General features: G+C 35.5%; 1 protein-coding gene across 2 annotated transcripts in view; it reads right to left on the reverse strand.

The window, feature by feature from the left end:
• The window catches only part of LOC145662493 (isobutyryl-CoA dehydrogenase, mitochondrial-like), a 53,313-nt gene that overhangs the window by 18,316 nt on the left and 8,594 nt on the right, over positions 1-26,403 (reverse strand). Inside the window, exons 2-6 of one of the 2 annotated variants that reach the window (XM_081728110.1) lie at positions 24,892-24,992; positions 20,148-20,317; positions 15,041-15,227; positions 4,607-4,715; positions 1,978-2,142 (exon numbers count right to left, since the gene is read on the reverse strand). In XM_081728110.1, coding sequence (XP_081584236.1) covers positions 1,978-2,142; positions 4,607-4,715; positions 15,041-15,227; positions 20,148-20,317; positions 24,892-24,992 — 732 coding nt within the window. Of the gene's footprint in view, positions 1-1,977; positions 2,143-4,606; positions 4,716-15,040; positions 15,228-20,147; positions 20,329-24,891; positions 24,993-26,403 lie in introns of both variants that reach the window. The other variant, XM_081728112.1, reaches the window with a different exon arrangement.

The raw sequence follows: 26,403 nt of genomic DNA on the forward strand, positions 1-26,403 counted from the left end.
GAATTTGACCGAATGAAAAATTCCCCATGTATTCCTTATGGGCTTTTCGTGAAATGTAATTGGTCATATCTACACTAATATTGAAGCACTAACGAAACTATTAGTGTTTTCTGGAAGCACTAACGATGCACTAACGATTGCACTTGGTTTAATCGTTAGTGCTTTCTGGGGGGGGCTAACGTGAAGTTGGCCCCCCCCAAAGTTTTTTGCTTCTAGCGTCCAAACTATTGAAGCACTAATGTTGGGAGTTGGTGTTCTAAGAAGCACTAACGAAGCACTAACGATTACACTAGAAGATATCATTAGCGCTTTTGAATTTGGCGGGAATTTGACCGAATGAAAAATTCCCCATGTATTCCTTATGGGCTTTTCGTGAAATGTAATTGGTCATATCTACACTAATATTGAAGCACTAACGAAACTATTAGTGTTTTCTGGAAGCACTAACGATGCACTAACGATTGCACTTGGTTTAATCGTTAGTGCTTTCTGGGGGGGGCTAACGTGAAGTTGGCCCCCCCCCAAAGTTTTTTGCTTCTAGCGTCCAAACTATTGAAGCACTAATGTTGGGAGTTGGTGTTCTAAGAAGCACTAACGAAGCACTAACGATTACACTAGAAGATATCATTAGCGCTTTTGAATTTGGCGGGAATTTGACCGAATGAAAAATTCCCCATGTATTCCTTATGGGCTTTTCGTGAAATGTAATTGGCCATATCTACACTAATATTGAAGCACTAACGAAACTATTAGTGTTTTCTGGAAGCACTAACGATGCACTAACGATTGCACTTGGTTTAATCGTTAGTGCTTTCTGGGGGGGGCTAACGTGAAGTTGGCCCCCCCCAAAGTTTTTTGCTTCTAGCGTCCAAACTATTGAAGCACTAATGTTGGGAGTTGGTGTTCTAAGAAGCACTAACGAAGCACTAACGATTGCACTAGAAGAGATCATTAGTGCTTCAATGGGGGGGGCCAACTTCTCGGACGTGATTTCACTGGCGATCGTTATCTCGTGGCGCAAAGCCCGGAGGGATGAGGGGGACAATCTTGGAACTGGAAGGACTGCCCCCCCCCCAATAATCCGATTTGAAATGTGTTTTTTGGGGGAGAAATATGATGATTTCTATCCGATTGCCACGAAGGAAAGTGAGATGAAATTGGTCTCTCCCAGAATAAGCCTCAAATCTGCCCGCCTCCCAGTGTTGGAAACAACTCTGCGCCCCTGATCCTCCACAGCATTGTTTTCCAACTTCATAAATATATTAAACATCGCTTAAAAAAAAAAAAAAAAAAAAAAAAAAGATTATGGAAACGGTCCTACCCGGCCCTCCTCCCAATGTTGAAGACAGATTTACGACGCCGGATCAACCCAAATGATTCTTTTTTTCTTTTTTCTTTTTTTTTCTTTTTTTTATCCAGGCGCTCCCCGATGCATTGCGGGGCACATTTGTGGGAACCATCTGCCTTCCATCATATATACCACCGATGGACTACTAACAAGTCAGAACTCACGCGAGCGGCAATTCTCAGGAAGAGCCACCCATTCTTTCACAGTCCCATTATAAGACCACGATCGAAGCTACTTGATTCCATAATAGGGGTTCGGTGGCTTTGACTAATACACACTACTACAGTGTGTTGTCCGCCACTTAAAATATTAGCACCATGCCCTTAACAGACATTGTGATCAGCCTGGCGTCTACGTATTACTGTTAATTTCACCTTAAATCGGATTTTATATACGGGGTGCTGTTCAATGCGTTTCCACAAGTATATGAAGAAATATGGAATCTACGCAAGTGTGTGTTGTTTCGAAGACAGGAATTAAAAAGTAAATTTTGGGGTTTAGGGTTTAATATAAATTACGTATAAGCCTATATCATTGTCCATTTAATTACATATATAAAATAAAACAGATAATTTTTCTGTAACGAACAGTAACTTAAACTGTAATGAACAGAAATAAAAATAACTCACCTATATTAATTCTTCCGCCATTTAATCCTTGCATTGCTATGTTGAATCCCATTCCTTCGTCTCCAATTCTATTACTTTCTGGTACTCGACAGTCTTCAAATATAACAGCTCGAGTAGGCTGAACATTCCAGCCCATCTTTTTCTCTTTCTTACCAAAACTTAAACCTGCAACAAATACGGAGTTCTTTTCAATTATAAACTGCCAATATTAAATAATAATAATAATAATAATAATAATAATAATAATAATAATAATAATAATAATAATAATAATAATAATAATAATAATAATAATAATAATATAGTAATAATATTTATTATTATTATTATTATTATTATTATTATTATTATTATTATTATGAACACAATTTATAGCTAAAAATATCAATGACATTTTATGTTAAAAATGAGTTGCATACAAAGCCATTACTATTACTGTAAGTTGACCTTTAAATAAATGTTACTTGATATTATTTATAAACATTTTCTGATACTGTCAGATGAATATTCATTGAAATAATTTGAATTTCTAAATTTTATATCAGATTATAATAAAGATCGTTTTGTTAGCGTATCCGCCAGCTTCATCAGAGATAGGGGCGTCATTTCAGACTTCGCTTGAGGGGGCAAGAGCACCACCGTCATAAGACTTTCGCGTTTTGTGCTAGTGTATTAGTAGACAATCGATTAAAGTATATTTATTCCTCAAACTCTTGGGGGGCAATTGCCCCCTCATGCCCCCTAAATGACGCCCCTGGTTATAGATTATCGGTTCTTCACTTGTAATAAATAAAAATTTTTCCACAACTTAATATTTTTTAATTATTGAATTTAAATTTAAATGTTTACATTTTAACCATTTTTACCTTGCTATTCTATGAAAACTCGCCATGCTCGTAATACTGCAAATTATGGATACTTCAAAATATCAACAAACACGGTGTGCGTGGGTTTCCTCGGGGTTCTCCCGTTTTCTTCCACTTCTTTCATTCCACCATTTCATTCATTTCTCATCATCACAGTCTCCTTTAGCCTAGCCGGCATAATCGTGGGACGTAAAACTCAAATATTTCATTTTTTAAAAAAATATCAAATAATACTTTCGACAAAGTGGATAATTTCAAATATCTAGGATCAATATTAACAAACCAAAACCAAATCCACGAAGAAATTAAATGTCGACTGAAAGCAGGGAATTCTTGCTATTATTCAGTCCACAATCTATTGACTTCGCAAATTCTGTCAAACAATTTGAAACTTAAAATATATAAAACGATAATTATGCCTGTCGTGTTGTATGGTTGCGAAACATGGTCGCTTACTGTGAGCGAAGAACGCAGACCGAAAGTATTCGAGAATAAAATCTTGATGCGAATATTTGAACCCAGGAGGAACGAGCATGAGGTGGAAAGTTTATGACGAGGAACTACATAATTTATACCGTTTACCAAACATTGTTAGGGCATTAAGTCCAGAAGGCTCAAGTGGACAGCAGAAGGAAGAAAGTACGGAAGCTTTTAAGATTATAACTGGAAAGCCAATCGGAAAAAGACCATTAGGAAGACGTAGGCGCAGATAGGTAAGTAATATTAAGATGGATCTCGCAGAAATAAGAATGCGAAGTAAATACTAGATCCAGTTGGTTACGAACAGAAGTCAGTGGAGAGATTTTGTGAATACAGCATTGAACCTCTGAATTCCATAGGTCATAGAATTAGTAAGTAGTTATTCTTTACGTTAGAAAAAAAAGAAAAGAAAAGAAAAGGAAAATGTGTAATAAAAACGATAATAGAAATATTTAAATTTAATGATCAAGATTTTAAGATGAGTTATTATTAAAAAGTTTAAAATAGATATACGGTAAACTTGAACTGAAAGGTCGCTAATTGTAGATACACCTCTGAGGAAGCTTGCGAGTAAGATAGAATAAACAATAACCAGAATTTCATTATATCTTCAAATTGTAACTACAAAATGATTACTTCACTTATTTATTTATTTATTTATTTATTTATTTATTAAGTTCTATAATAGCATAACCATTCCCCTTAATTTTTAATCGAATTTAAGTTCTAAACCTCAACTACTTGATTGAAACTTTGACTTTCCGTTATTGTCCTTAAATACTTTCATACTAAAGAGGTCAGAAAAAAAAAATAACTTGTGAAATGGAAGCCAAGGGAACTAGAAGTATATCAAGAAAACAAGTGAAAACGATGTTAACATCATAAAAGTCACATGTGCTGAGAGTCTCTTACGAATCTCTCAATCAGAGGTCTGATATTTACCAATATATTACAAAATTATACATCAAACTAATTTAAATACCTTTAAAAATGATAATATTATTTGGAATATTCAAAAAAGAAGATCTAAGATCCTTAGATCTCAAGTTCCCGATATAAATAAAAAGAGAATTCTTTATTTATAAAATTAAATGACTCACTAAAATATTTTCAAAGGATTAATCAAAAGCTGAATATTTTCGTCATAAACTTACATTTTCTTCTTTCATTAACTGTATTATTATTATTATTATTATTATTATTATTATTATTATTATTATTATTATTATTAGAAGAAGAAGAAGAAGAAGAAGAAGAGGAAGACGAAGAAGAACAATACATACCAGGAGTATCTTTTTCTATCATTAAACAGGAGATGCCTTTGGGACCCGCATCACCAGTCCTAACCATCACTACATAGAGGTCACTAACACCAGCACCACTGATGAACATCTAAATTAAGCAAAATAATTATTAGTTCGTAATTATGTCTTAATATAATATAGTAAATACAATTATATATTTTAACTTTAATTTGTTTATATTTTAAGCTAAATGAAGCAAAATTTATTCTCAAAATTCGTGAATATTTGTGTCTAAATTGGAAACATTCGCAAAATATTATTTCATTTACACGAGTTCGTTCACTGGATAGAGATTGAGTTGGTGGAGTTATGGTTTAAGTTAGTATTATAGTCAATGGACGTGACACATTGTAATATATCTACTAGAATTCATGATGGGCAATTCGGTTATATGAGACAATGCTGTAATGTCACAAGTCATATTTTGATAGTTTTGTGAAGCTATCAGATTCAGTTTCATGATTGAAATGCTCCGTTTCATCCTTCAGCAGTTATGATCGGCCTGCCCTAGAAGATACAAAGTATGTTTAATCTAATTTAAACATCTGCAAATCCTTAACCACAAACCCAGAGAATATATATATATATATATATATATATATATATATATATATATATATATATATATTACTTATTTCATAAAAACTCAGATACAATATCAGCCATTTTAGATTGGTATAATAATAGCTGTAATAAGAAGATATACACTAAAAACAACAACTAACAAACGAACAAGTTAAATTCTATTCAAATGCACTTTAAAAATGCTTAGGATCCTTTGAAAAAAAAAAAAAAAGAAACGTTATTAGGAGCGATTTTTAAACTCAGCAGAGCATCGATGGAAAAATGAAAAGATCTTTTACAAGATTGCGTAGCTATCTACTGGTACCAATTGTTTTCACATAAGAGCAAATAGTATATTGCTTATAGTTAAACTGAGCAGTAGATTTCTGTGTTACTTGAGACTTGAACTAAAAAGCAGATTTTTCATACTACTCAGTGTGAAACATTAAACTTATAGTACTGTACAGGTGATGATCAATTACTATGCAGTTTATCGTATTGTATATCAATAGATTAAAACGAACAATGTATGTGTGTGTGTATAGTGGTTAGCAAAAGTGCTTCCCGACTCATGGATTTTCTATTCATAAATACGCCGGAATGAATTTACCAAATATGGCTTTTCAGTGCCATATCGAGTATTAATATTAAGTTCTTGATATTTAAATTGATCAAAACATTCCAAACCTATTGACAACCGAGATTGTGCGGGACCCTTTTGCTGGCCACTGAATAACCATTTACATAATGCGTGCTTGAGTTATATTATATAATATGGTTGATAATGACATGTGACCAAACATTTTTACATTATTTGTTCAATTTTCTTTTTTCTTACCTCTACTCCGACGACGAGCGATTCATGACTGGAAAGCTGTTTCTATTAAGTACCTTCATTCTGCAATGTGTGTATTTTAAACATTCACGTTTTACTCATTTTTTCTTCTTGTTAATCTTCAAATACCCTCAAAACGTTTCCTTAATTCTAACTATATGTATGAAATTTCAAAGATAAGGCTGGCTATCAAAGATTTCCAACAGTTACTCAAATTACTCTTTGAAAAGATCGTACGATATAGTTTGAAAACATGGCTACTGAGATAGACTTCTACTAGCTTCTCTGTAATTTCTCCAACTACTTGAACTAGACCTCATATTTTTCAAACCAGTGGGCTTGAAAACCAGTGGCGGAACCAAGGGAGGACCTGGGGGCCAGTCCCCTATTGCTCAAATTCTTGGTCCCCCCTAGTGGCCCCCACCAGTGTTGAATTCGGACTTTTGTACAAGGGGGGGGGCAATAAAAATTAAAGGGGGGTCTGTTCTAGATTGCAATAGAGCAGCAGGAATCTGTCGCAACAAAACTCGCTACTTATTATTGTCTGGTCGGTTGCAATAACCAATATTGCCATTTCTCCCTAAGTAACGTTGTAAAGAGTTATGTGTGCGTCTGTATCTAATTTTCAAGTTCTTATTTAACTTGGACTTTATACGAGAACGCGGTTAGAACACTTGGGTTGGGCTAAAGAAGGAACTATTTTTTTTAACCTCGCTTTTAAGATTTTAATTTTCGAAAAAAAAATGCATATATTTCAATGCACGTGTAATTATAGATATTTTAGGGGGCATATATATATATATACTGATACTGCTATAGGTCGACAAACGGTGAGTTGATAGTGGCCACAAGTGAAAGTACTACCGAAACATCTCTTGTCAACTGGAAAATACCGTATGTTGCAATAGTCTGCGTTTCGAGTAAAAAGCTCCAGGCTCGTTTTTGTTTGTAGTACAGCAAGATCTAATTCATCGAAATCTGTAAGCTGCATGCATTGAATTCACCGTCTGAAAGTTCCTTTTAATCTCTGTCCCTTATCTGGTTATCATCTTTGTTTTCGACAAAGAACCAGAAAAAAAAGCAAAATCAGTCGGCATTCTCATTCGCTTCGATGTTGAAAGATATACTAAAATAAGAGATGCTTACTTACAAATACATGCACAAAAACATTACACTTGTGTTGGACGAAAGAAGTCTTCGTACACTAAAGAATTAATTTCCATTGATTATGGCAACATAGAACAAATGCGTAGCATCCATTAAATAATTTGGTATTATCATCATCATCAAATAAATCGAGTCGTCTTGTTTAACATACAGTAAAAGAAGAGAGTATAAGTTTTTATTATTTCTGTCATTCTCTCTCTGTTCTTCGTATTCCAATCGTTCGAGAAAATTAAGATACTGAATACTACCAACACCTACTATTTGCTACTGATACTGGTTCTCCTTCTCGATTACATTCTCGTCTTGTCTCTAGTACGTCTAGTTTCCTAACGGTTTTGGCCGTTGGCAACTTAGTAGAAACCTTCTGCTGCGATGTTAACAAGCGATACTAGCGATCTCCAAGGAAAACGGAGTCAGCGTTTGGTGGACTCATACTACTAAGTAAAGCCTGGAGAAATGAGGCTAACAAAAATCAGTGATTCTTTATAAATAAATCGTTCAGAAGTACTTTCTTTTAAATGATTTTAACTATAGCTTAATCTCAAAACTGCTACTACTAGAGAAATTCCGAAGTTTATTACAGAGCCAGTGCTACAATCTCCTGATTACTAACCATCAGGTAAGATACCAAGGTGATACAACTTGTTCGCGGCAGTAATGCTATTTTGTATAAAAAAACCCGTGACAAGGTTGTATCATCCCGTTATCTGATGTTTAGTAATCAGAGATATATCAGCAGTTTGTGGGACTGGTCCACAGATATTCCATTCAGTAAGTTCAATCAGTGAATACCTATTTTTATCACAGATTTAAATTTGATCTTCGTCAAACTATGCATTGCTGAGAAAATTACATTACAGGAACAGTAAATCAGTGGTGAAATGAATTTTCAATAAGATATACCAATTAATGCCCCTCCTTCAAATCTAATATCAAAACTAAAGATTAATTTGGCATCGACTTCAGGATAGTAGCGTTAAGTTATTTCAACTACATTTGAATTTATTTTAAGACTTTGAGACATCCGAAACTCATAGGATAGAAATGAGGGAAATGAGTCAATAGGGTCATAAAAATTTCCCTAGTGACACAGAGAAAGAATCTTGGTAATCTCCTCAGTCGAAATATTTATCCACGAGGGATCGATCACACCATCTTCCGAATCTTAAGCTGATGTTCTTCCGCTGAGCTTTGGTCATTCGGTGTGGGTGTGAAGTGTTTGTGTATGTGAATTCACGTCAAATTCTAAAAACTAGTGAAGGTAAACAAACGAAAGAAAGAAAAAGGCCACGTATACTTCTTTTGGTGTAAGGAGTTCAGATTGAAATGTCTGTTCTAACACTGATATTAGGGAAAGAAAAACACATTTCCTCTTTTTGCTTCAAAGAGTGTTCACTTTATCATTTTAATGAAGTAAAGGCACATTCATTACTCAGTTTTAGAGATCAAGGGTAAAAGTAACCAAAATAATTGAACTACGGCCAGATCAAAACAAGATGCTGCAACTGGGGCAGTTGCCCCGGGCACCAGAAAATTAATCTGTGTTTTCTTGGTGGAGATGTAGATGAAGGGGATGCTAATCGCAAAATTTGCCCTGGGCACCAAATGTCTAGTTTCGTCAGTGATTAGGCTACCATATTTTTAGAGCGTGAAATCGGGACATTTTTCTAAAATATTAAGAATACATGATAATCATTGGCAGTTTACTTTAAAGTGAAACTTAAGCTCCAAGACCAAGGCTTAACATTTAAAGTGGACTGGGACGGAAAATCAGTGTCCTGTTAGAGTTCAGTTCCTGTTTCTGTGCGACGTTTGTCTCTTAAGAACATTTGTCCTTGTCCATCACTTTTTACTTTATTATTATTATTATTATTATTATTATTATTATTATTATTATTATTATTATTATTATTATTATTATTATTATTATTATTAATAATAATAATAATAATAATAATAATAATAATAATAATAATAATAATACAGTTGATCTACCAAACAACTATTTATATTATTATGCGGTATTAAACCAAATCTGGAACTTGCGATATTTATTTACTTCCATCATTCCATCCGGTAAATTAGTGTGATCTGTACGAGAAGGAATGTTTTTCAGCTGGTAAATTTGAGATGACTGCTGCCATGCTATGACTTTGAGCTTCGCTTTATCTCAAGTATAAACAGACATATCGAAGGTTTGATTCTTGTAGATTCACTAGTTCAAACGCTGTCGAAGATGAAGTCTGGAGAATATGACTCTTAACGAACAACATTCAGACAAATTTATCAAGAATGTTTGGAGATATGCAAAGAAAATGGTCTTGAAATTCCAGAGCTGGAAATTCCAGATAGACTATAGAAGTCCTCGTGGAAACGAACTAGACATTCGCCATCGAAATATCACAAATTTATTTTGGATGAATCTCTTCCTTCATTTGAGGTAGAAAACGAATTTTCTAAAGATAATATACTAAGAGACATTTTTCTGCCTACTATTGATAAGGCAATCATTGAGACGGAAAACGCTTTGGATCATGTAGCAAAATCATTAGTTCAATCACCACGTTATATCCAAAAAGGGATAACTTTCTAACTTACAATATTGTGGAGACTATGGCCCAGTATTATGGAAGTGATCTGGAAATATTCAAATGTGAACTCAAAATCCTCCCAAACACAATTAAGTTGTGTGAAGACGAGAGAAAACCAAAGTTGATTTCTTGATGATTTTCATTAATCTTTTTTGTGTTTACAAAAACGCATTTCTAGAAACCTACAAGCTAGATGACATCTCTGTGACTATATCAGTTTCTAGTACTATATGTGAAAGGCCATTCTCATGTTTGAAAATATTAAAGAATATATGCAGTTCAATGACTGATGGTAGGTGAAAAACTTAGGATTACTTTATATTGAAGAAAATTGCTAAATCGTTAATCTTGAAGAAGTTATTGATAAGTTTGCTGCTGCCCACCAGAACAGAAAGATTCTCTTTTAAGTAGAAGCGTGTATCTATAAGTTATTTTCTTTACCTGTAAGAGTATCATGGGCGGCGATTAGGGGGGGGCAAGAGGGGGCAGTTGCCTCCACTTTTTTGAAGTGACCACTTAACTCTTTTAAATTATATCATCTATTTTTCGGTGATAGGTTAAAATCTTCATTATTCGATTTAAAAAGTACCAAGCTTTTTACTGCTTTTTTTCCTCAAGTCTGGAGGCATTGTAGAACACGTTACATATCCTTTCACGCCTTTCTGCGTCGAGACGTAGTGTGATGACGTCATAACTAAAAATAATATTTTTTTGTTATGACTTTTTTATTACTTTTTGCAGGGCTTAATTTTGTACCTAGAAGATCGAAATTTTGCACACACATTCAGTGCACCCCTTAATATTTTCCAGATTCTTTTCAGATTTATGCGATAAAACAGAGGGGAGAGGGGGTCCAGAGGGGCAAAAACGTAAAGAAAAAGTTATCTTTTAAACAAGATCCCTTTTTTCGCGATTTTCCCTCCTCAGATACATGAAGGAGACATGTGAATGGTACCGTTTGAAAGGCTGTTCTGTTCTAAAAAGAATGATGTACGAACAATGATTATAGGATAAATAGGAATGTTTCAAGAAAATTTTATATTACATCCGGGTCATCTGGGGCATTGTGGGAATGTTCTTAGCTTATTGGTAAACATTTTCCCGCACTTAGTTTTCAAGATAGAAGCTTGACATTTTTTATACACATTTAGTACACCCCTTCGTATTTTTCAGCTGATTTTGAGATCTGTGCGTTAACAAAGGGTGTCCAGAGGGGATCAAAGTTTGAAAAATCCAGATTTCCCTCAAAATTTCCTCTTCTTAGGGACACGATAGGAAAACGTAAATGGAACCGTTTGAAAGTTGTTCTATTCTGAAGAAAATGAGGCACTAACCATGATCTTAGGATAAATAGGGATGATGCTGTAGCTGATTGACTGAAATTCAATTATTTACCTTTAAAAAGCCATAATTTAAAAGATTAATGTATTTAGTATCATTTGGAAATGTAAAGTTTTTGCATATATTACTGGTTCATAGAAAAAAATGGTACCATATAATATTTGTCGTTGCGTAAGTGTGTATTGGTTATTTGTCTTCCCGTGGAGTTAAGACAGCTACAGGAATTGCGATTTAATTGCAATTCAAAGGAATTAATATTACAATTGCGTCGTAGCATATGCTTGTAGTATTTACTGTCTTTCATTTTCTAAGAGTAATAACATACATATAATGGCAAGTGTGGAATTAAAAATGTGAGTTGTTCATTAATCCCCAGTTTCAATATAACTTCTACAAAACAAGCCTCATTATTCATTAGTATGATTAATAATATCCTTTCTATTTATTTGTTTTACAAATATGTTATTAAACAATTTGATCATACAATTTTCCTGACAGAATTTTGAGATGTTCATGAGAAAGGAATCAAGGGTTAGTACCTATGTGCGTTGCTCTTGTCAGTTTATGTAATTAAATATGAAACACGATATACGGTATTTTAACTGCAAAAGATAGTATCCTATTAGTTATACAAACTTTCGTCAAACAAAGTGTTAGAAACAACCAGGAACAGTAACATTGATATACACATATTCATATTATATCTTGCCCCCTCACTTTTAACGTCTAATCGACGCCACTGAAAAGTATATTTCTCTGCTTCCACTTAAATAAACTAGCCACACATATTTTAAACGCAGTGATTACTTACTTATATTAGAAATCAATTGTATTAATATATCCCAGTTGTTTGAGGTAGTAAATTCTTACATTTTCACTGTAAAAGAGTTTAATCATGAACAACAAAGATGATGAAAACATTCACTTTGAACACACACACATTATATATATATATATATATATATATATATATATATATATATATATATATATATATATATATATATATATATATATATATATATATATATATATATATATATATATATATATATATATATATATATGTATGTATGTATGTATGTATGTATGTATGTATGTGTGTGTGTGTGTGTGTGTGTGTGTGTGTGTGTGTGAGAGAGAGAGAGAGGGAGAGAGAATAAAATTTTTCATTCATTGGAGATGGCCCCTTCAAAATTTTCTTGAGTGCTTCATTACACCCTCCCTGAAAAAAATTCTAGCTACACTACTATTGAAAACTGTATTTTGGTACTTTCGGTAGCTCATATACTTCCGTTTATGAAAATTGCAACACCCAGGATGAGTGGTCCGAATGAATCCAAAGCTTGCGAATATGTGTAAGGATGTTGTAGAAAGAAGTGATTAAAATTTCAGACAGATGGCGTCCACGTATGGCCGGCAGTGCCCTCTCGTCTGTGATCGAATGGTACCACATAAGGTCAGTGCATATCGCAGGGAGGCAGTGGATAGTGGTCAATCAAAATGGAAACATGTGGGCAAGTGCCAGTATGCCTCGTCGACATCAAAGGGCGCAAAATACGCAGTTAAGTGAGTTAGAACGGGGCAGAGTGATTGGTCAGCGGGAAGTGGGTTTGTCGTACCGCGACATTGCTGCTAGTACAGAACATGCTGCGACGACAGTGATACCCGTGTAGAAGCAGCGAACAGAAGAGGGTCATACAAAGCTACAAGCAGAACTGGACCACACAATGTGACCACAGCAAAAGATGACAGACATATTGTCCGGATGGTGATAACGGACTGGACAGCAGCATCCACAGTGTCGGTTCAACGCTGGACCACTGTCACGAATATTGCCATGTCGGCGTTGACTGTTCGACATCGTTTGCTCAAGGCTGGACTAGTGGCTTGCGTATCATTGCGACGGCTTCCCATAACCAAAAACCACAAATGTAACAGACTGATACGGGGCACGCGAACACCGTCATTAGTATGCTGAATAGCAAAATGTGGTGTTTTCGAACAAGTCCCGTTTCAACCTGTCCTGGCCGCATAAGCATACGACGCTACCATGGTGAGCACATTATGTAAGCTTGCATTGTTGAGCGTCATAGCGGACAAACGCCCAGCGTGATGGTGTGGGGCGCCATTGGTTACAACATGCGATTGCAAGTCATCCATGTCCAGAGTAATCTGAACAGCAACCGGTATATTGGTGAGGTTTTAGAGCCCGGAGTGATGCCCTACCTACAGGCAACTCCAGATGCCATACTTCATCAGACCAATGCCAAAACACGTGTAGCGAGAAATGTTGAAGCTTTCTTCTCAGTATACTAGGTATTACCACTTCCCTGGCCTCTCCGGTCGCCTGATATGTTGTCCACCGAGCATGTCTGGATATGATGTAGAATATCCTCTAGGAAGACATTCAGCATCATCTTAATTCCATGCCAGGACGTATAGATGCGCTGATCTCAAAACGCGGTGGATTCACACGATACTGATTTTTCAAGGTCATAGGTGATGTATAGTTCTGTAATTCTAATCTCTTATATCCTGCCATGAACCAAATCTCTGGAATAAATTTTACTGTTGTAGCATAGGTCTTTGTGGAAGTTGCTATTTTCATAAACAGCAGTGTAGCTCTGAAATAAAACTACGTTTGACCCACATTTATTAGAATCTTTTTTTCCTGTAATTTGATATAATGTAACCTCCCGAAGTTGGATCAAACTTCATACATTATAGACAGAGATCAGTTTCGTAAAGATTCATTCTTTGCATTTCGCGTATGACTCATATCTCATTCTAAATTATACATGTGGGAATGGAACTAACATATCCATACATCCTTTGTCCTGAAAAAAGTTTCTAAACAAAGAAAATTGATATCCTTTGTAAATTTTTAATACTTTCAAACCTTTCTTAAGACTTGAATTGTTGACGTCTTAACATTTGTACTTGGTCATTTTTTTAAATTCTAGACTACGTCATAATTTATGTTGTATACAGCTAAAAGATAGAAAGGTCGGCAATCCTAACTGAGATTTCGCCAGGTTTTTCCCCAGTTCCATCAGGAGAATGCTGGAATGATATTTTAAAACTCATCTCCTAGTCAATTTTCTTTCACTTTTTTCCTATTTTGTTGTTAATGTTATTGAAGATTCTTAACGATTCAGCCTAAATTGGCGTCGCAGAACATGTATCTGTAAATTTGTTACATAAATAACGTACATCAAAAATAAAAAAATATAAGTTATTATATTTTTTTTCATTTTTATTATATTATAATATTCTTATAAAGCAGAATAGATAGTGCGCATACTTTTGTTCGCTTGGACGCAAGTTAAATTCCCGGTAATCCACAGAATGTTCGCCAATGAGTCTGCACCGTGAACCAATCGAGGAACTAATACTTGAAATAAAGGGTGGCAAGGGTAGTTTTTTTTTTTTTTTTTTTTTTTTAAGTAAAAATAATGGCTTTAGGTTTCGATGTGCTAACTACACACTACCTAACCACCATCTGACTAGTCAAGTCTTCTTGTGCAGTAATGCCATACTAGTTGGTTTATGTTACTGTAGTGTTACATAATATTTAATTAGCTAATAACGAATATCCGAGTTTTCACTGTCTCGGGTGTAATATATTGTTTTTTTCTTGTTTGACATACATGTTTATGCCCTGTAGGCTACAGGAAACATAATTAATAACAGTGAATTATTATAAAAGATTTGATAGAATGATAATGTTGGAGGAATTGGAACAATTCCAAGAAAATCCACCGAACACGAGGTTGTACACCGAAAGCTCACATGCCCTGGGTTCGAACCAGGGCACCTGTCACAATAGAAGTAAACGTTTTATTACTGAGCCACCGTCTTCTCCTGTAATATATATATATCTGTCTGTCTGTCTAATAACTACATTATTACCTTAGACCCATTAACAATATAGTAGTCTCCGTCGCGTTTTGCTGTCGTCGACAATGATGCTGAATCAGATCCACTATTAGGCTCGGTTAAACAATAAGATGTGAAAACTTCCATTGATGCTAATCGGGGTATCCATTTTTTCTTCTGTTCAATAGTCCCATATTTATCGATCATCCACGTGCACATACTAGAAGAATTAAGAGAAAAAATAAACGCTGCAATAGAGTAGATATTGACGAAACTGTCCTAACATTTTAGAAAACTAACATAGAATAACAGATTTAAATATTTCACTTCACTTCCTTACAATGCTATAAACACAGGAAATCGCCACATGTTTACAGAGAAAAAAATATTTCATATGGAAAACATAGAAAATGTCTTTCTGGTTATCTTCATAGGGGGCTAAGAGCACGAGAAATTATAAACAAATGCGAAATCCAAAGATAATAAAATACAAAAAAATAAATTAATCATTAATAGCATCCATCTTGATATAGTTAAAGATTACAAATCAAAATGGTTCTTATTCATAATTAAGCAAAGTCCAATGTGAGAACACAATAAAATTATTTAAACATCTAATTGAAAAATATGTATAAACCCTTCTAAAAAATCAAAAATTATTCGCACAGCTCAGCCAGATCTATTTTCATTCGACGTCATTTTTGGCTCTCCATTTCACTTTATTTATTATTCTTTTTAGTTAAATACTTTCGGTTTACACAATTATAGTGTCCAGAATTAATTTTTCACAGAACTTTGTTTTATATATTACTAGCAGCGTTCACCCCGCTTCGCTGCGGTCACCCTGGAACGCAATAAACTTTGTTACTTAGATAATTTTTACTTTTTCGCTTTCAAGTGATATGATAAAAACCATAGAAGATTGGAGTAAATGTTAACATTATATCGCCTGTCATTTATGTTAACCCGCCGAGTGACACGGTCATGTGGGTTGCATATAAATACGGTTAGTTTTAGCTATGATGAGCTAACAAAGGATTTGTACGTTATGGACACTTGAATGGTCAATTATCTCAAGACACTGGTAATTGAAAATTAAAGTGATATGATAAAAACCATCTAGGGTCCAAATCTTAATAACCCCCCAAAAATGAAAGAAATTGGTTCAGCCGTATTAGCGTGATGAGCTAACAAAGGATTTGTACGTTCTCTTTTATATATGAGACTAGCAGCGTTCACCCCGCTTCGCTGGGGTCACCCCGGAACGCAATAAACTTTGTTACTTAGATAATTTTTACTTTTTCGCTTTCAAGTGATATGATAAAAACCATAGAAGATTGCAGTAAATGTTAACATTATATCGCCTGTCATTTATGTTAACCCGCCGAGTGACACGGTCATGTGGGTTGCATATAAATACGGTTAGTTTTAGCTATGATGAGCTAACAAAGGATTTGTACGTTATGGACACTTGAATGGTCAATTATCTCAAGACACTGGTAATTGAAAATTAAAGTGATATGATAAAAACCATCTAGGGTCCAAATCTTAATAACCCCCCAAAAATGAAAGAAATTGGTTCAGCCGTATTAGCGTGATGAGCTAACAAAGGATTTGTACGTTCTCTTTTATATATAAGACTAGCAGCGTTCACCCCGCTTCGCTGGGGTCACCCCGGAACGCAATAAACTTTGTTACTTAGATAATTTTTACTTTTTCGCTTTCAAGTGATATGATAAAAACCATAGAAGATTGCAGTAAATGTTAACATTATATCGCCTGTCATTTATGTTAACCCGCCGAGTGACACGGTCATGTGGGTTGCATATAAATACGGTTAGATTTAGCTATGATGAGCTAACAAAGGATTTGTACGTTATGGACACTTGAATGGTCAATTATCTCAAGACACTGGTAATTGAAAATTAAAGTGATATGATAAAAACCATCTAGGGTCCAAATCTTAATAACCCCCCAAAAATGAAAGAAATTGGTTCAGCCGTATTAGCGTGATGAGCTAACAAAGGATTTGTACGTTCTCTTTTATATATAAGACTAGCAGCGTTCACCCCGCTTCGCTGGGGTCACCCCGGAACGCAATAAACTTTGTTACTTAGATAATTTTTACTTTTTCGCTTTCAAGTGATATGATAAAAACCATAGAAGATTGCAGTAAATGTTAACATTATATCGCCTGTCATTTATGTTAACCCGCCGAGTGACACGGTCATGTGGGTTGCATATAAATACGGTTAGATTTAGCTATGATGAGCTAACAAAGGATTTCTACGTTATGGACACTTGAATGGTCAATTATCTCAAGACACTGGTAATTGAAAATTAAAGTGATATGATAAAAACCATCTAGGGTCCAAATCTTAATAACCCCCCAAAAATGAAAGAAATTGGTTCAGCCGTATTAGCGTGATGAGCTAACAAAGGATTTGTACGTTCTCTTTTATATATAAGATAATATCCTAACTATACAAGGAGTCAAAGTCCTGTAGGAAAGTAAAACTCCAAAACTTCGAAACCGTTACGTTTAAGTGTATAAATTTTTGGGGTTGAAAGAAGGGAAGTTTAAAGTTTTGTTCTGCCACAATGCTCCATGCTGACCACAATGCTCGATGACATTTGCGCTGCTAATCACGTGACTTAAGATGGCGTCTATTAAAGAAAAGGCACAATATGTTTTGTTGTTTGCGGAATTAAAATCTTGCGTTTCAGTGCGGAGAAAATTCCAAACAACGTATGGGAAAACACCCTCAGCAGAAACAAGTATCAAGAGGTGGTACGAGAAGTTCAAAGAAACAGGAAGTATGTCAGATTTACCACGCAGTGGAAGGCCAGGAACAAGTAACGATGTGATTCACACGTTGCAGGACAGTGTAGCCAGGAGTCCAATGAAGTCGCTTAAACGTAGATCATTGGAACTGGGGATACCGAAGTCAACGTTACTCAAGATCGTATGCAACAATTTGGAGGTCTGGCCCTATATTAAAATTTTTGCACGAGCTGATAGAGGAAGATTGTGACATGAGAATGGAATTCTGTAAGTCAATGCTTACCCGCTTACAAGAAGATGGTGACCTTCTGTCTCGATTTCTGTTTTCAGATGAAGCCACATTTCATGTGTCAGGAAAAGTGAACAGGCACAACTGCCGAATTTGGTGGTGGAAAATTCACGTGAATTCAAGAAACACAAGCGGCGTAGTCCCAAAGTCAATGTGTGGTGTGCTGTTTCAATGGACCACATTATTGGCCCTTTTTTCTTCGAGGAAGAGATGGTAAATGGTAACAATTATCTGAACATGCTACAGACATTCTTAATGAAGTCCACATGCAACAGGATGGGGCACCGCAGTACTATGCCCTTCAAATTCGACAGTTTCTTAACGAAAAATTTAAGGAGAAATGGATTGGCCGAAGAGGACCCACACCTTGGCCTGCAAGATCACCAGATTTGTCGCCTCGTGGTTACTGGCTGTGGGGACACGTGAAGACCAAGGTGTATTCGCAGAAGCCAGCTAATCTGCACGATCTCAAGAACAAAATAACTGATGTGATTTTGAACATTCCAGATGAGCATCACCAACACGCAATTCTTGGTTTCCCAAAAAGACTTCAAGAGTGTTTGGACGTGAATGGTGCACAATTGGAGGTTTGGCGATAAACCTTAACTAGCTGAAACAAAACTTTGAACCTTTCTGTAAGTACACCAAAAAGTATTTGTTAATACATTACGTAGTTTCCAAGTTATAGTTTTACTTTCCTGCAGGACTTTATGGACTCTCTGTATATAAAACTACATGAACTGATATAAAATAAAGGGTTACTTCCGGTTAACGTGAAAAGTTTAAATTTGGCATCTCCTCTATATTATTTATATGGAACACCTTTTACACCCCAAAATTATTGGGCACTTCCTGTAGAGCTACAATGATTAAATTTGACATGATTGTAGCTTTTCGGGACTAACCGACAGGAAAATTGACAAAAGTGAATATTTTTAAGTTTAAGGGGGTCTAAAGCGTGATGAAGAAATTCCCCATGTTATTTAAATGGTCCTTTTTGGGATCTCATATTTTAGGTACTTGGAATTATAATAAAAACTGGAAATTCGATATGCTTATATGTTTTCGTTAGCGTTAAGTAAGTAAACTGTCAAAAATAAAAATTTCCAATTGTAGAGTGGTTTTATGGGGAACTGAAAAATCTTTCCCATGTTATTTGTATGGGACAACTTCTACACTCCAAAATGTTTAGGGACTTCCGGCAGGATTAGAATGATAAAATTTGGCATGATTGTAGCCTTCCGGGACTAATTAATCCACAAGAAAATTACCAAAAATGAATATTAGTTTTTAAGGGGTCTAAAGGGGGGGATGAAGAAATTCCCATTTTATTTAAATGGGCGTTTTCTTGGGATACAAAATCTTATATTTTAGATAGTTGAAATACGAAAAAAAAATTGAAATCTGATAGAATTGTGGGTTTAAGAGGTGCGAGGCAGTAGACTGAGTAAACACGGGGTCAAGGGGCGAAGCTCCCAGCTGGATCAAATTCAGGAAATGTAATTAAAGAGCAAATACACGAAATTCACTCTTGATGCAAAGGCCGATACACAAGAGAGGCGAGGCCGTAAGCCGAGCAATTAAATTATATGGTTTACTATATCTATAACACGTCATCTTAGATTTGTGTGCAGATATACAGGTATAATATAAATACAGTCCTTACGATTTTACTTAGCTCATTGTCAATAGGGTGACACTTTCAGAATCTTAGTTCTGAACTTCCTAGGAAAGAGGAAATTCGAAATATTGCATCCGTTTCCTATTTAAGGATACATGTCTGGAATAGCTGTGGTATCTAAAACACACGCGCGAACTGACAACTATTTATAGTTCCTAAACAATGTAGTTTCTAATTTTGCGAGATTTTATTGTAGAAGCACAGTTGTTCTTTATTAACTAAATGCTTACATGTTTATGTACAACCTAATTTACTTACGTGTCAATTATAGTGAGTGCCTATTCTCTTAATTTAGATTATATGTCAACTTACACCAATTCAAACCTAGTGAGTTACTTCTCATAGTATTTAACTTTCAAAATAGATATTGAAAATACTGTCTTACTTGTGAATACTCATATAAGCAGTCGTGGGAACGCATCCCTGCGATAATGCTTCGAATATAAGTGAAGCTTCCAGCCTTCCTAGTCCTGTCCCTCCATATTCTTCACTTGCATAAATGGCACCAAATCCTAATTGGGCGGCCTTCTTTATCGTTTCAACAGGAAATATCTCCTGCAATATAACTGTAATTGAAAGATAGTCTTTCAAGAACTTATCAACTTATACTCTGTTCTATACTCATGATGAAACTCAAAGATGTCTAAAACAATTCAATCGTTCATGAAAGACATTGTTTATACCTACTCAGACAAAGTAAAACATACAGGGTGTGTTCGGAAAGTATCGGGACTGGTTTCATATGAAACATTTCTTGACATTTTGTGTACAATGAACTAGAATTCTTCAAAATAGCTCCTTGGGTATCAATACACCGCTGCCAGCGCTTTTTCATGACTTTCATCGGTCCCCTGAAACTCGGCCACCGGAACATTGTTGAGGCACCTCGTCGAAGCTGACTGCACTGCGTCAATCGTGTCGAAACGCCGTCATTTCAAGGCACTCTTGATGCGGGGAAACAGAAAGAAGTCACACAGTGCCAGGTCGGAACTGTAAGGTGGCTGCGGTAGCGTTCCCACGTTGTTTCTGGCCAACACTTCGGCGACAAATAACGATGTATGACTGGGCGCATTGTCATGATGGAGTGTCCACTAGTCGGCGAACAGGATCCTTCAAACGGCGGAGCACTGCTGCGTAAAATTTACCGGTGACGGTCTTCCGGCAGATACAAACCCATGTGCACTACTCTTTTCGCGTCGAAAAACAGAATGAGCATGAATTTGACGTGCGAACTTGTTCATGCAAGCTGCAGTTTTGGAGACTACTTCGTGTGCCACTCCCCACTTTGTCGCTTTGTCCGGGTCATACTCGAAGATCCACATTTCGTCACCAGTGATGACATTGTCTAAACAATTAGGATCCTCTTCCAAACGTGATACCATTTCTGCACCAACAGCTACACGCCGTACCTTCTGATCTTCAGTCAACACTTTGGGCACAATTTTCGCGCACACTTTTTTCATGTTCAATGTTTCTGTGATTATCCGTGCACAATCGTTTTCGACAAGTTTACTGCGTCGGTAATCAAGCGCACACTGAACCGACGGTCTGCAATTAACTGTTCCCGCACCTTCTACACATTGTCTTCATTTTGGCTCGTTGAGGGACGCCTAGCGCATTCATCTTCAATTGCTTCACGGCTATCTTTGAACATTTTATGCTACGCGAACACCCTTGTACATGACATGTCGTGGCCCTGATGAGCCTCACGGATCACAGTACATGTTTCCATAGCAGTTTTGTCCAGTTTGACTCAGAACTTGATGGAATAACGCTGTTCCACAAGTCGCTCCATTTCACTTTCCCGAGGTTTCGACGACTGCTGACGCACTTGCTGCAATCACGCTCTTCTCACTGCAGCATCTCGGAACCTACCTGCCGGTGGTTACCTCGCTTCATTGTAATCCTCCTACCACGTCCTGCCGCAGCGACTGGTCTGCTCGCGCGCATTCCAACTTTAAAACAAAACCAATCCCGATTTTTCCCGGCATACGCTGTATTTTTTTAAAACCAAAAGCAGAATACATATAGATGCCAATTTCATGTAACAAAAATAAAAAATAAGAATTTCAAAATCAAACAGGTAGGAATAACCAAAAAAGTATGATTTTTCTTATTTACGGGAAACAAGTGAATTAACTTATGAAAATTATTAATCTGTCCTCATTTTCACTAAGGTTTGAAAATTATCTATCTTCTATCTATTAAAATGCTACAATTGCAATTAAAAGCGCCCGAGCTCCAACGTATAACTATGGCTTTTAAATCTTTCATTTACGGTTATGTGTGATTTCACGTTTAACAGAGACAAACATATTATGTACGTGTACTTTAAGTAAATTAGTTAACTAAATCTTTTTCATAACGTTTATAATATAAAATTGTTGTTCAAAACCTTTGTATTTTAATAAGCCTTCTCTAAAATCAATGCACGTGAATTGTGCTTCCATCTTCCGAGTTCTTTTAAGCTATACGATGTGAACGTTTATATGTTTGTGGTCAATCCTTTCGACAATGAGATCTCGGAAACTACAGGCTCTAGAAAGATGACGTTTTCACTGATCGATTGGAAATATTGCGTAGATTGTCCAGTTCTAATTGAATATTTAAAAAAACATGACCGTTATTTCTTTATTACATTTTTTAGGGTACACTGGAAGCGTTGAACTTAAAAACAAAACTAAAGCATCATATCCTAAACGTTATACATTCCAACACCACACTGTTGTATATAGGGGTTGCAAATGTCTCAAGCGTTTGTTTCGTGGCCAAATAATAATGAAAAAGGAACGATAACTATTTCTCCACTCTAACCAGTAAGATGAATCTTTATTTTTGGAGTGTTTTACCCAATGAACACCATATATAATTGCCATTATAATTAATTGTATATGTAATGTATTTGCTTATTACATACTGCATGCAAGAAGAAAGAAAACACTGGTCATGAATAAATTAGAAACTCCAACGGGAAGTAGGTTCAAATCTTGGAAACGGTGCGAGATATTGAGAAAAAAAATAATCGATAAAATCTCCCCTTTATGATACGCCTTGCCGATTTTTTTGAAGACTTCTTTCACTTGTGTCTGTAAAGGGACATGTACATATGTTGTGAGGAATGAGAAGGATATTTGTGCTCATATGCGAATGATGCGCTGTGTAGAGAGCGCAGGTTCAGCTAGTTTATATAAATTCTACATTATTATTAGAGTTCAACTAAAAAATGTCCAAAGATGAGACATAGGCCTCTGTTACCCGCAGCATTGGATCCTTCTGTTGAAATAACACGGCTAACATTGTTCATGCTGGGATCCTGACTTGTGTTAAAATTGAGATAACACCATCATTTTTTTCTTACTGTGTACATATTCATACTGTTTATAATAGTAGTGTAAAGTTTCAGACACAATTATCATAGCTATAGCAGCTTGACGAAAGTTAGCCTAAAGTTTGATACTGATAATTTAATCTACTGTAATTTTTCGGTATGGTATCCATTCGTGTATTACTATTATTATTGGGTCCCATTGCGTAACGGCTTGCGTCAACACAACGCAAAATCTGTTTTTTAGTTTGTGAATATGGTAAACAGAACTATACACTTACACAACCTTTTTACAAGTTAATATATTATATCCTTCAGTCTTTTAAATAGATAACGTTTTGATATTTTGTTGTGAACATTCATGCACTACCGTAAGATGGGGTTACTTTGCACATCAGGGGTTACTTTGCACAAAATATGAAAAGAGATTCACAGTCCTCTGTCGGCAAAACCATGAACAGAAAAGAGGAAGTTTCAACTGGCACCGTAAGATAGAACATCTAACTGTATTTTGGCTATAATGTTGGCGGTTAACATCAGTTCTAATTACCCGGAGGGTTCATTGTTGAAGAGGTATGGAAAGCAGTCACTGTAAAGGCCGCCAAAATTTGAAAGATATCACGTACAAGATTTTCCGTCAAAGTTAAGTCAGTTTCGTAGAATAATATTGTGTATAATGGGACTTTGATGCAATAGTTGAAATTGAAATGTGAAACGTTTTAAAGTCATAAAAATGTAAAACTGGGAGAAGGCAGCTTCAGCCCCCACTCGGAGTTACTTTGCACCGGTCCAAAATACCGCTTAAATAGGGAATTATTACTACTGGAACCTCCTGCATTCTAAATTTAGGTAAATTTCCTATTTAGGAAGATGCCGGAATGAATTTCTTGTTGGAAAAGAAATTATGAACAGTGGCGGATCCAGAAAAGTGGTTTGAGAGAGGCTTCACTCACAAAGATTTTTTTTTTTAATAAATAGACTTTATTTTGGGGAGGGAGTTTGCATCTTATACTCATAAGAATAACTAACATTAGATTTTAAAAAAAGAAATCACGTAATTTGGGTGGGTTTCAGCTTGAAAGTCCCAAATCCCGTAAATATTCCACTAATTACGGTTGGTATGATATTCTCGGACATAAGGAATAACCAAGGCAAATCAGTTCACGGATTTTTTTTTTTCTTTCTGAGTTGGCATTTTTGTAGGGCATATGTTAAACCATTAGAATGCGGTTCCTGTGCCAGTACCAGAAAATACTTTTTTTTTTTTTTTTTTTTTTTTTTTTTTTACAAATATCGATAATTTAACCTAAGTAGTGATACCGGTACTATCATTCTAATATCAATATTTGTAGACTGCATGCAGTTTTGTGTAGGAAGTAAAATTTATAAATACTGAAGGGAAAACATTGAACAGAAATGTTATGTTCGTATGTTGAACATACTTTGCACCAAAGTTTATATTTCAATAACTATGGTCATACTGAATGTTTACTAATGAACTTGCACTAATGTTTTCCTTATATATCTAGCTATTAGGCCTATATGTTTAAAATACAGTGTTCTAAATCATTACGTTTGTAAGTTATATGGGATTTTCTTTAAAATGGCTTGAATCTTGTGCAAAGTCTTTTAAATAATTGAGAAAATATGAAATATGTACGTTCAATCTTAGATCCGAAGCTTATAAGTTCTCACCGAAATTAAATAAAAGTTTAAAAAAAATAATTAAAAAAATGGGACAATGCTCAAGAAACACCCGGGCTAGTATTCGACTGTAGGACGTCTCAATATCTTAAATACGTACCTTTTCATCCCATTCTGCCATGTGAGGTAGCATTTCACTCATGGCAAAGTCAAATGCGACTTTCTGTATCTGTTTCTGTTCTTCTGTTAGACCTGATGATGCTAAAAATAAATAAATAAATGAATGAATAATTAAAATATTTTCAATCTGTAATGCGTATTATTTTTCAATAAAGGACAAAGCTAAGAAAAGAGTATAATTTGGATACGATTTACGATACTTAATGAAAGGTATTTCCCCTCTATTGGAACCCTTGTGCGAAAAATTGTCTTATCAATAAGAGGTTCTATTTGATGTTATCTTACTACAGTAACATCCAACTGAATAACTCTGTGACGTCACAGTTTCTTGTCCCCTTCAGTAAACACTACGGAGAGTGGAAAGAGCATGCAACAAAACTAACGAAATAAAATAGGTGACGAGGCACAACATTTAAACGGTACAAGGCCTAAACGGCATAAGACCTAAAACTCATTTGGCGGTTCAAGGCCAAAATGGCATAAGATCTAAACGGCACAAGACCTAAAAATCATTTGGCAGCACAAGACCTGAACGGCAAAATATCTAAAAGGCACAAGACCTAAACAACATAAGATCGGACTTTTTTCCTCAAAAACGACTCAGCGATTTTAGTCATATTTCGTAAATAAATATTTCATTAAACCTGACAATATAGTATAACTACGTAGCTATAATGATTATGTACTGGATGTGTCAAAAATCGGGACCCATAAGTCAACTGTTATGAGCAGTGGCGTATTTACGATTTTCTTTCGGGGGGGGCTTTGCTAACTTTCGGGGAGGGCTTTGCCTGAAAATGTGAAAATTCTGCAAGATATTTCATATACTTTACTATAGTAAGATTTCGGGGGGGGGCTTAGCCCGGAAGCCCCCCCCCAAATACGCCACTGGTTATGAGCAAAAATACGGAATAATATAAAGAAAGAAAAGTTGTTGGAATTAAATGATTTTCAATCTAAAATAGTGGATTTTTTCCAATCACACTAGCCGTTTGGGCTCTACACTAGAAGCCTCCTATATTAAATTAAAAAACAACCTTTCCAGAGGGCTATTCAAACGGAACGTAAGAGCATGCAAAAATGACGCAGGAAACGTGCACATTGTTGTGTGAGAAAATCCAGAACACCACAAATCTGTTTATCAACAATGCTGTATTCTTGGGATAGTGAAAGCCCAACGGAACTTCATTTAATAACGAACGATTTACCAGTGAACGGCTAGTGCGATTGGAAAAATTCGATTTTAGATTGAAAATCGCTTGTTTCACATAACTTTCCTGTCTTTCTATTTTTGCGTATCTTCATTCGTAACGGAGTTACCTGTGGCCCCAGATTTCAGATACAGTCTGTATAAATATTTTAACCCTCGATGTGTGTGACTATCCCCAGTTTTGAATTAAACCTTACTAATAAGACAAGACGTGGAAAATTGTTTAAGAGAATGAACTACTTGCTTATTTATTTATTTCAGGGCAGATAATATTGCTAGTTT

This window comes from Thermobia domestica, chromosome 10, assembly GCF_964235325.1.
Source record: "Thermobia domestica chromosome 10, izTheDome1.hap1.1, whole genome shotgun sequence".
Lineage (NCBI taxonomy): Eukaryota > Metazoa > Arthropoda > Insecta > Zygentoma > Lepismatidae > Thermobia > Thermobia domestica.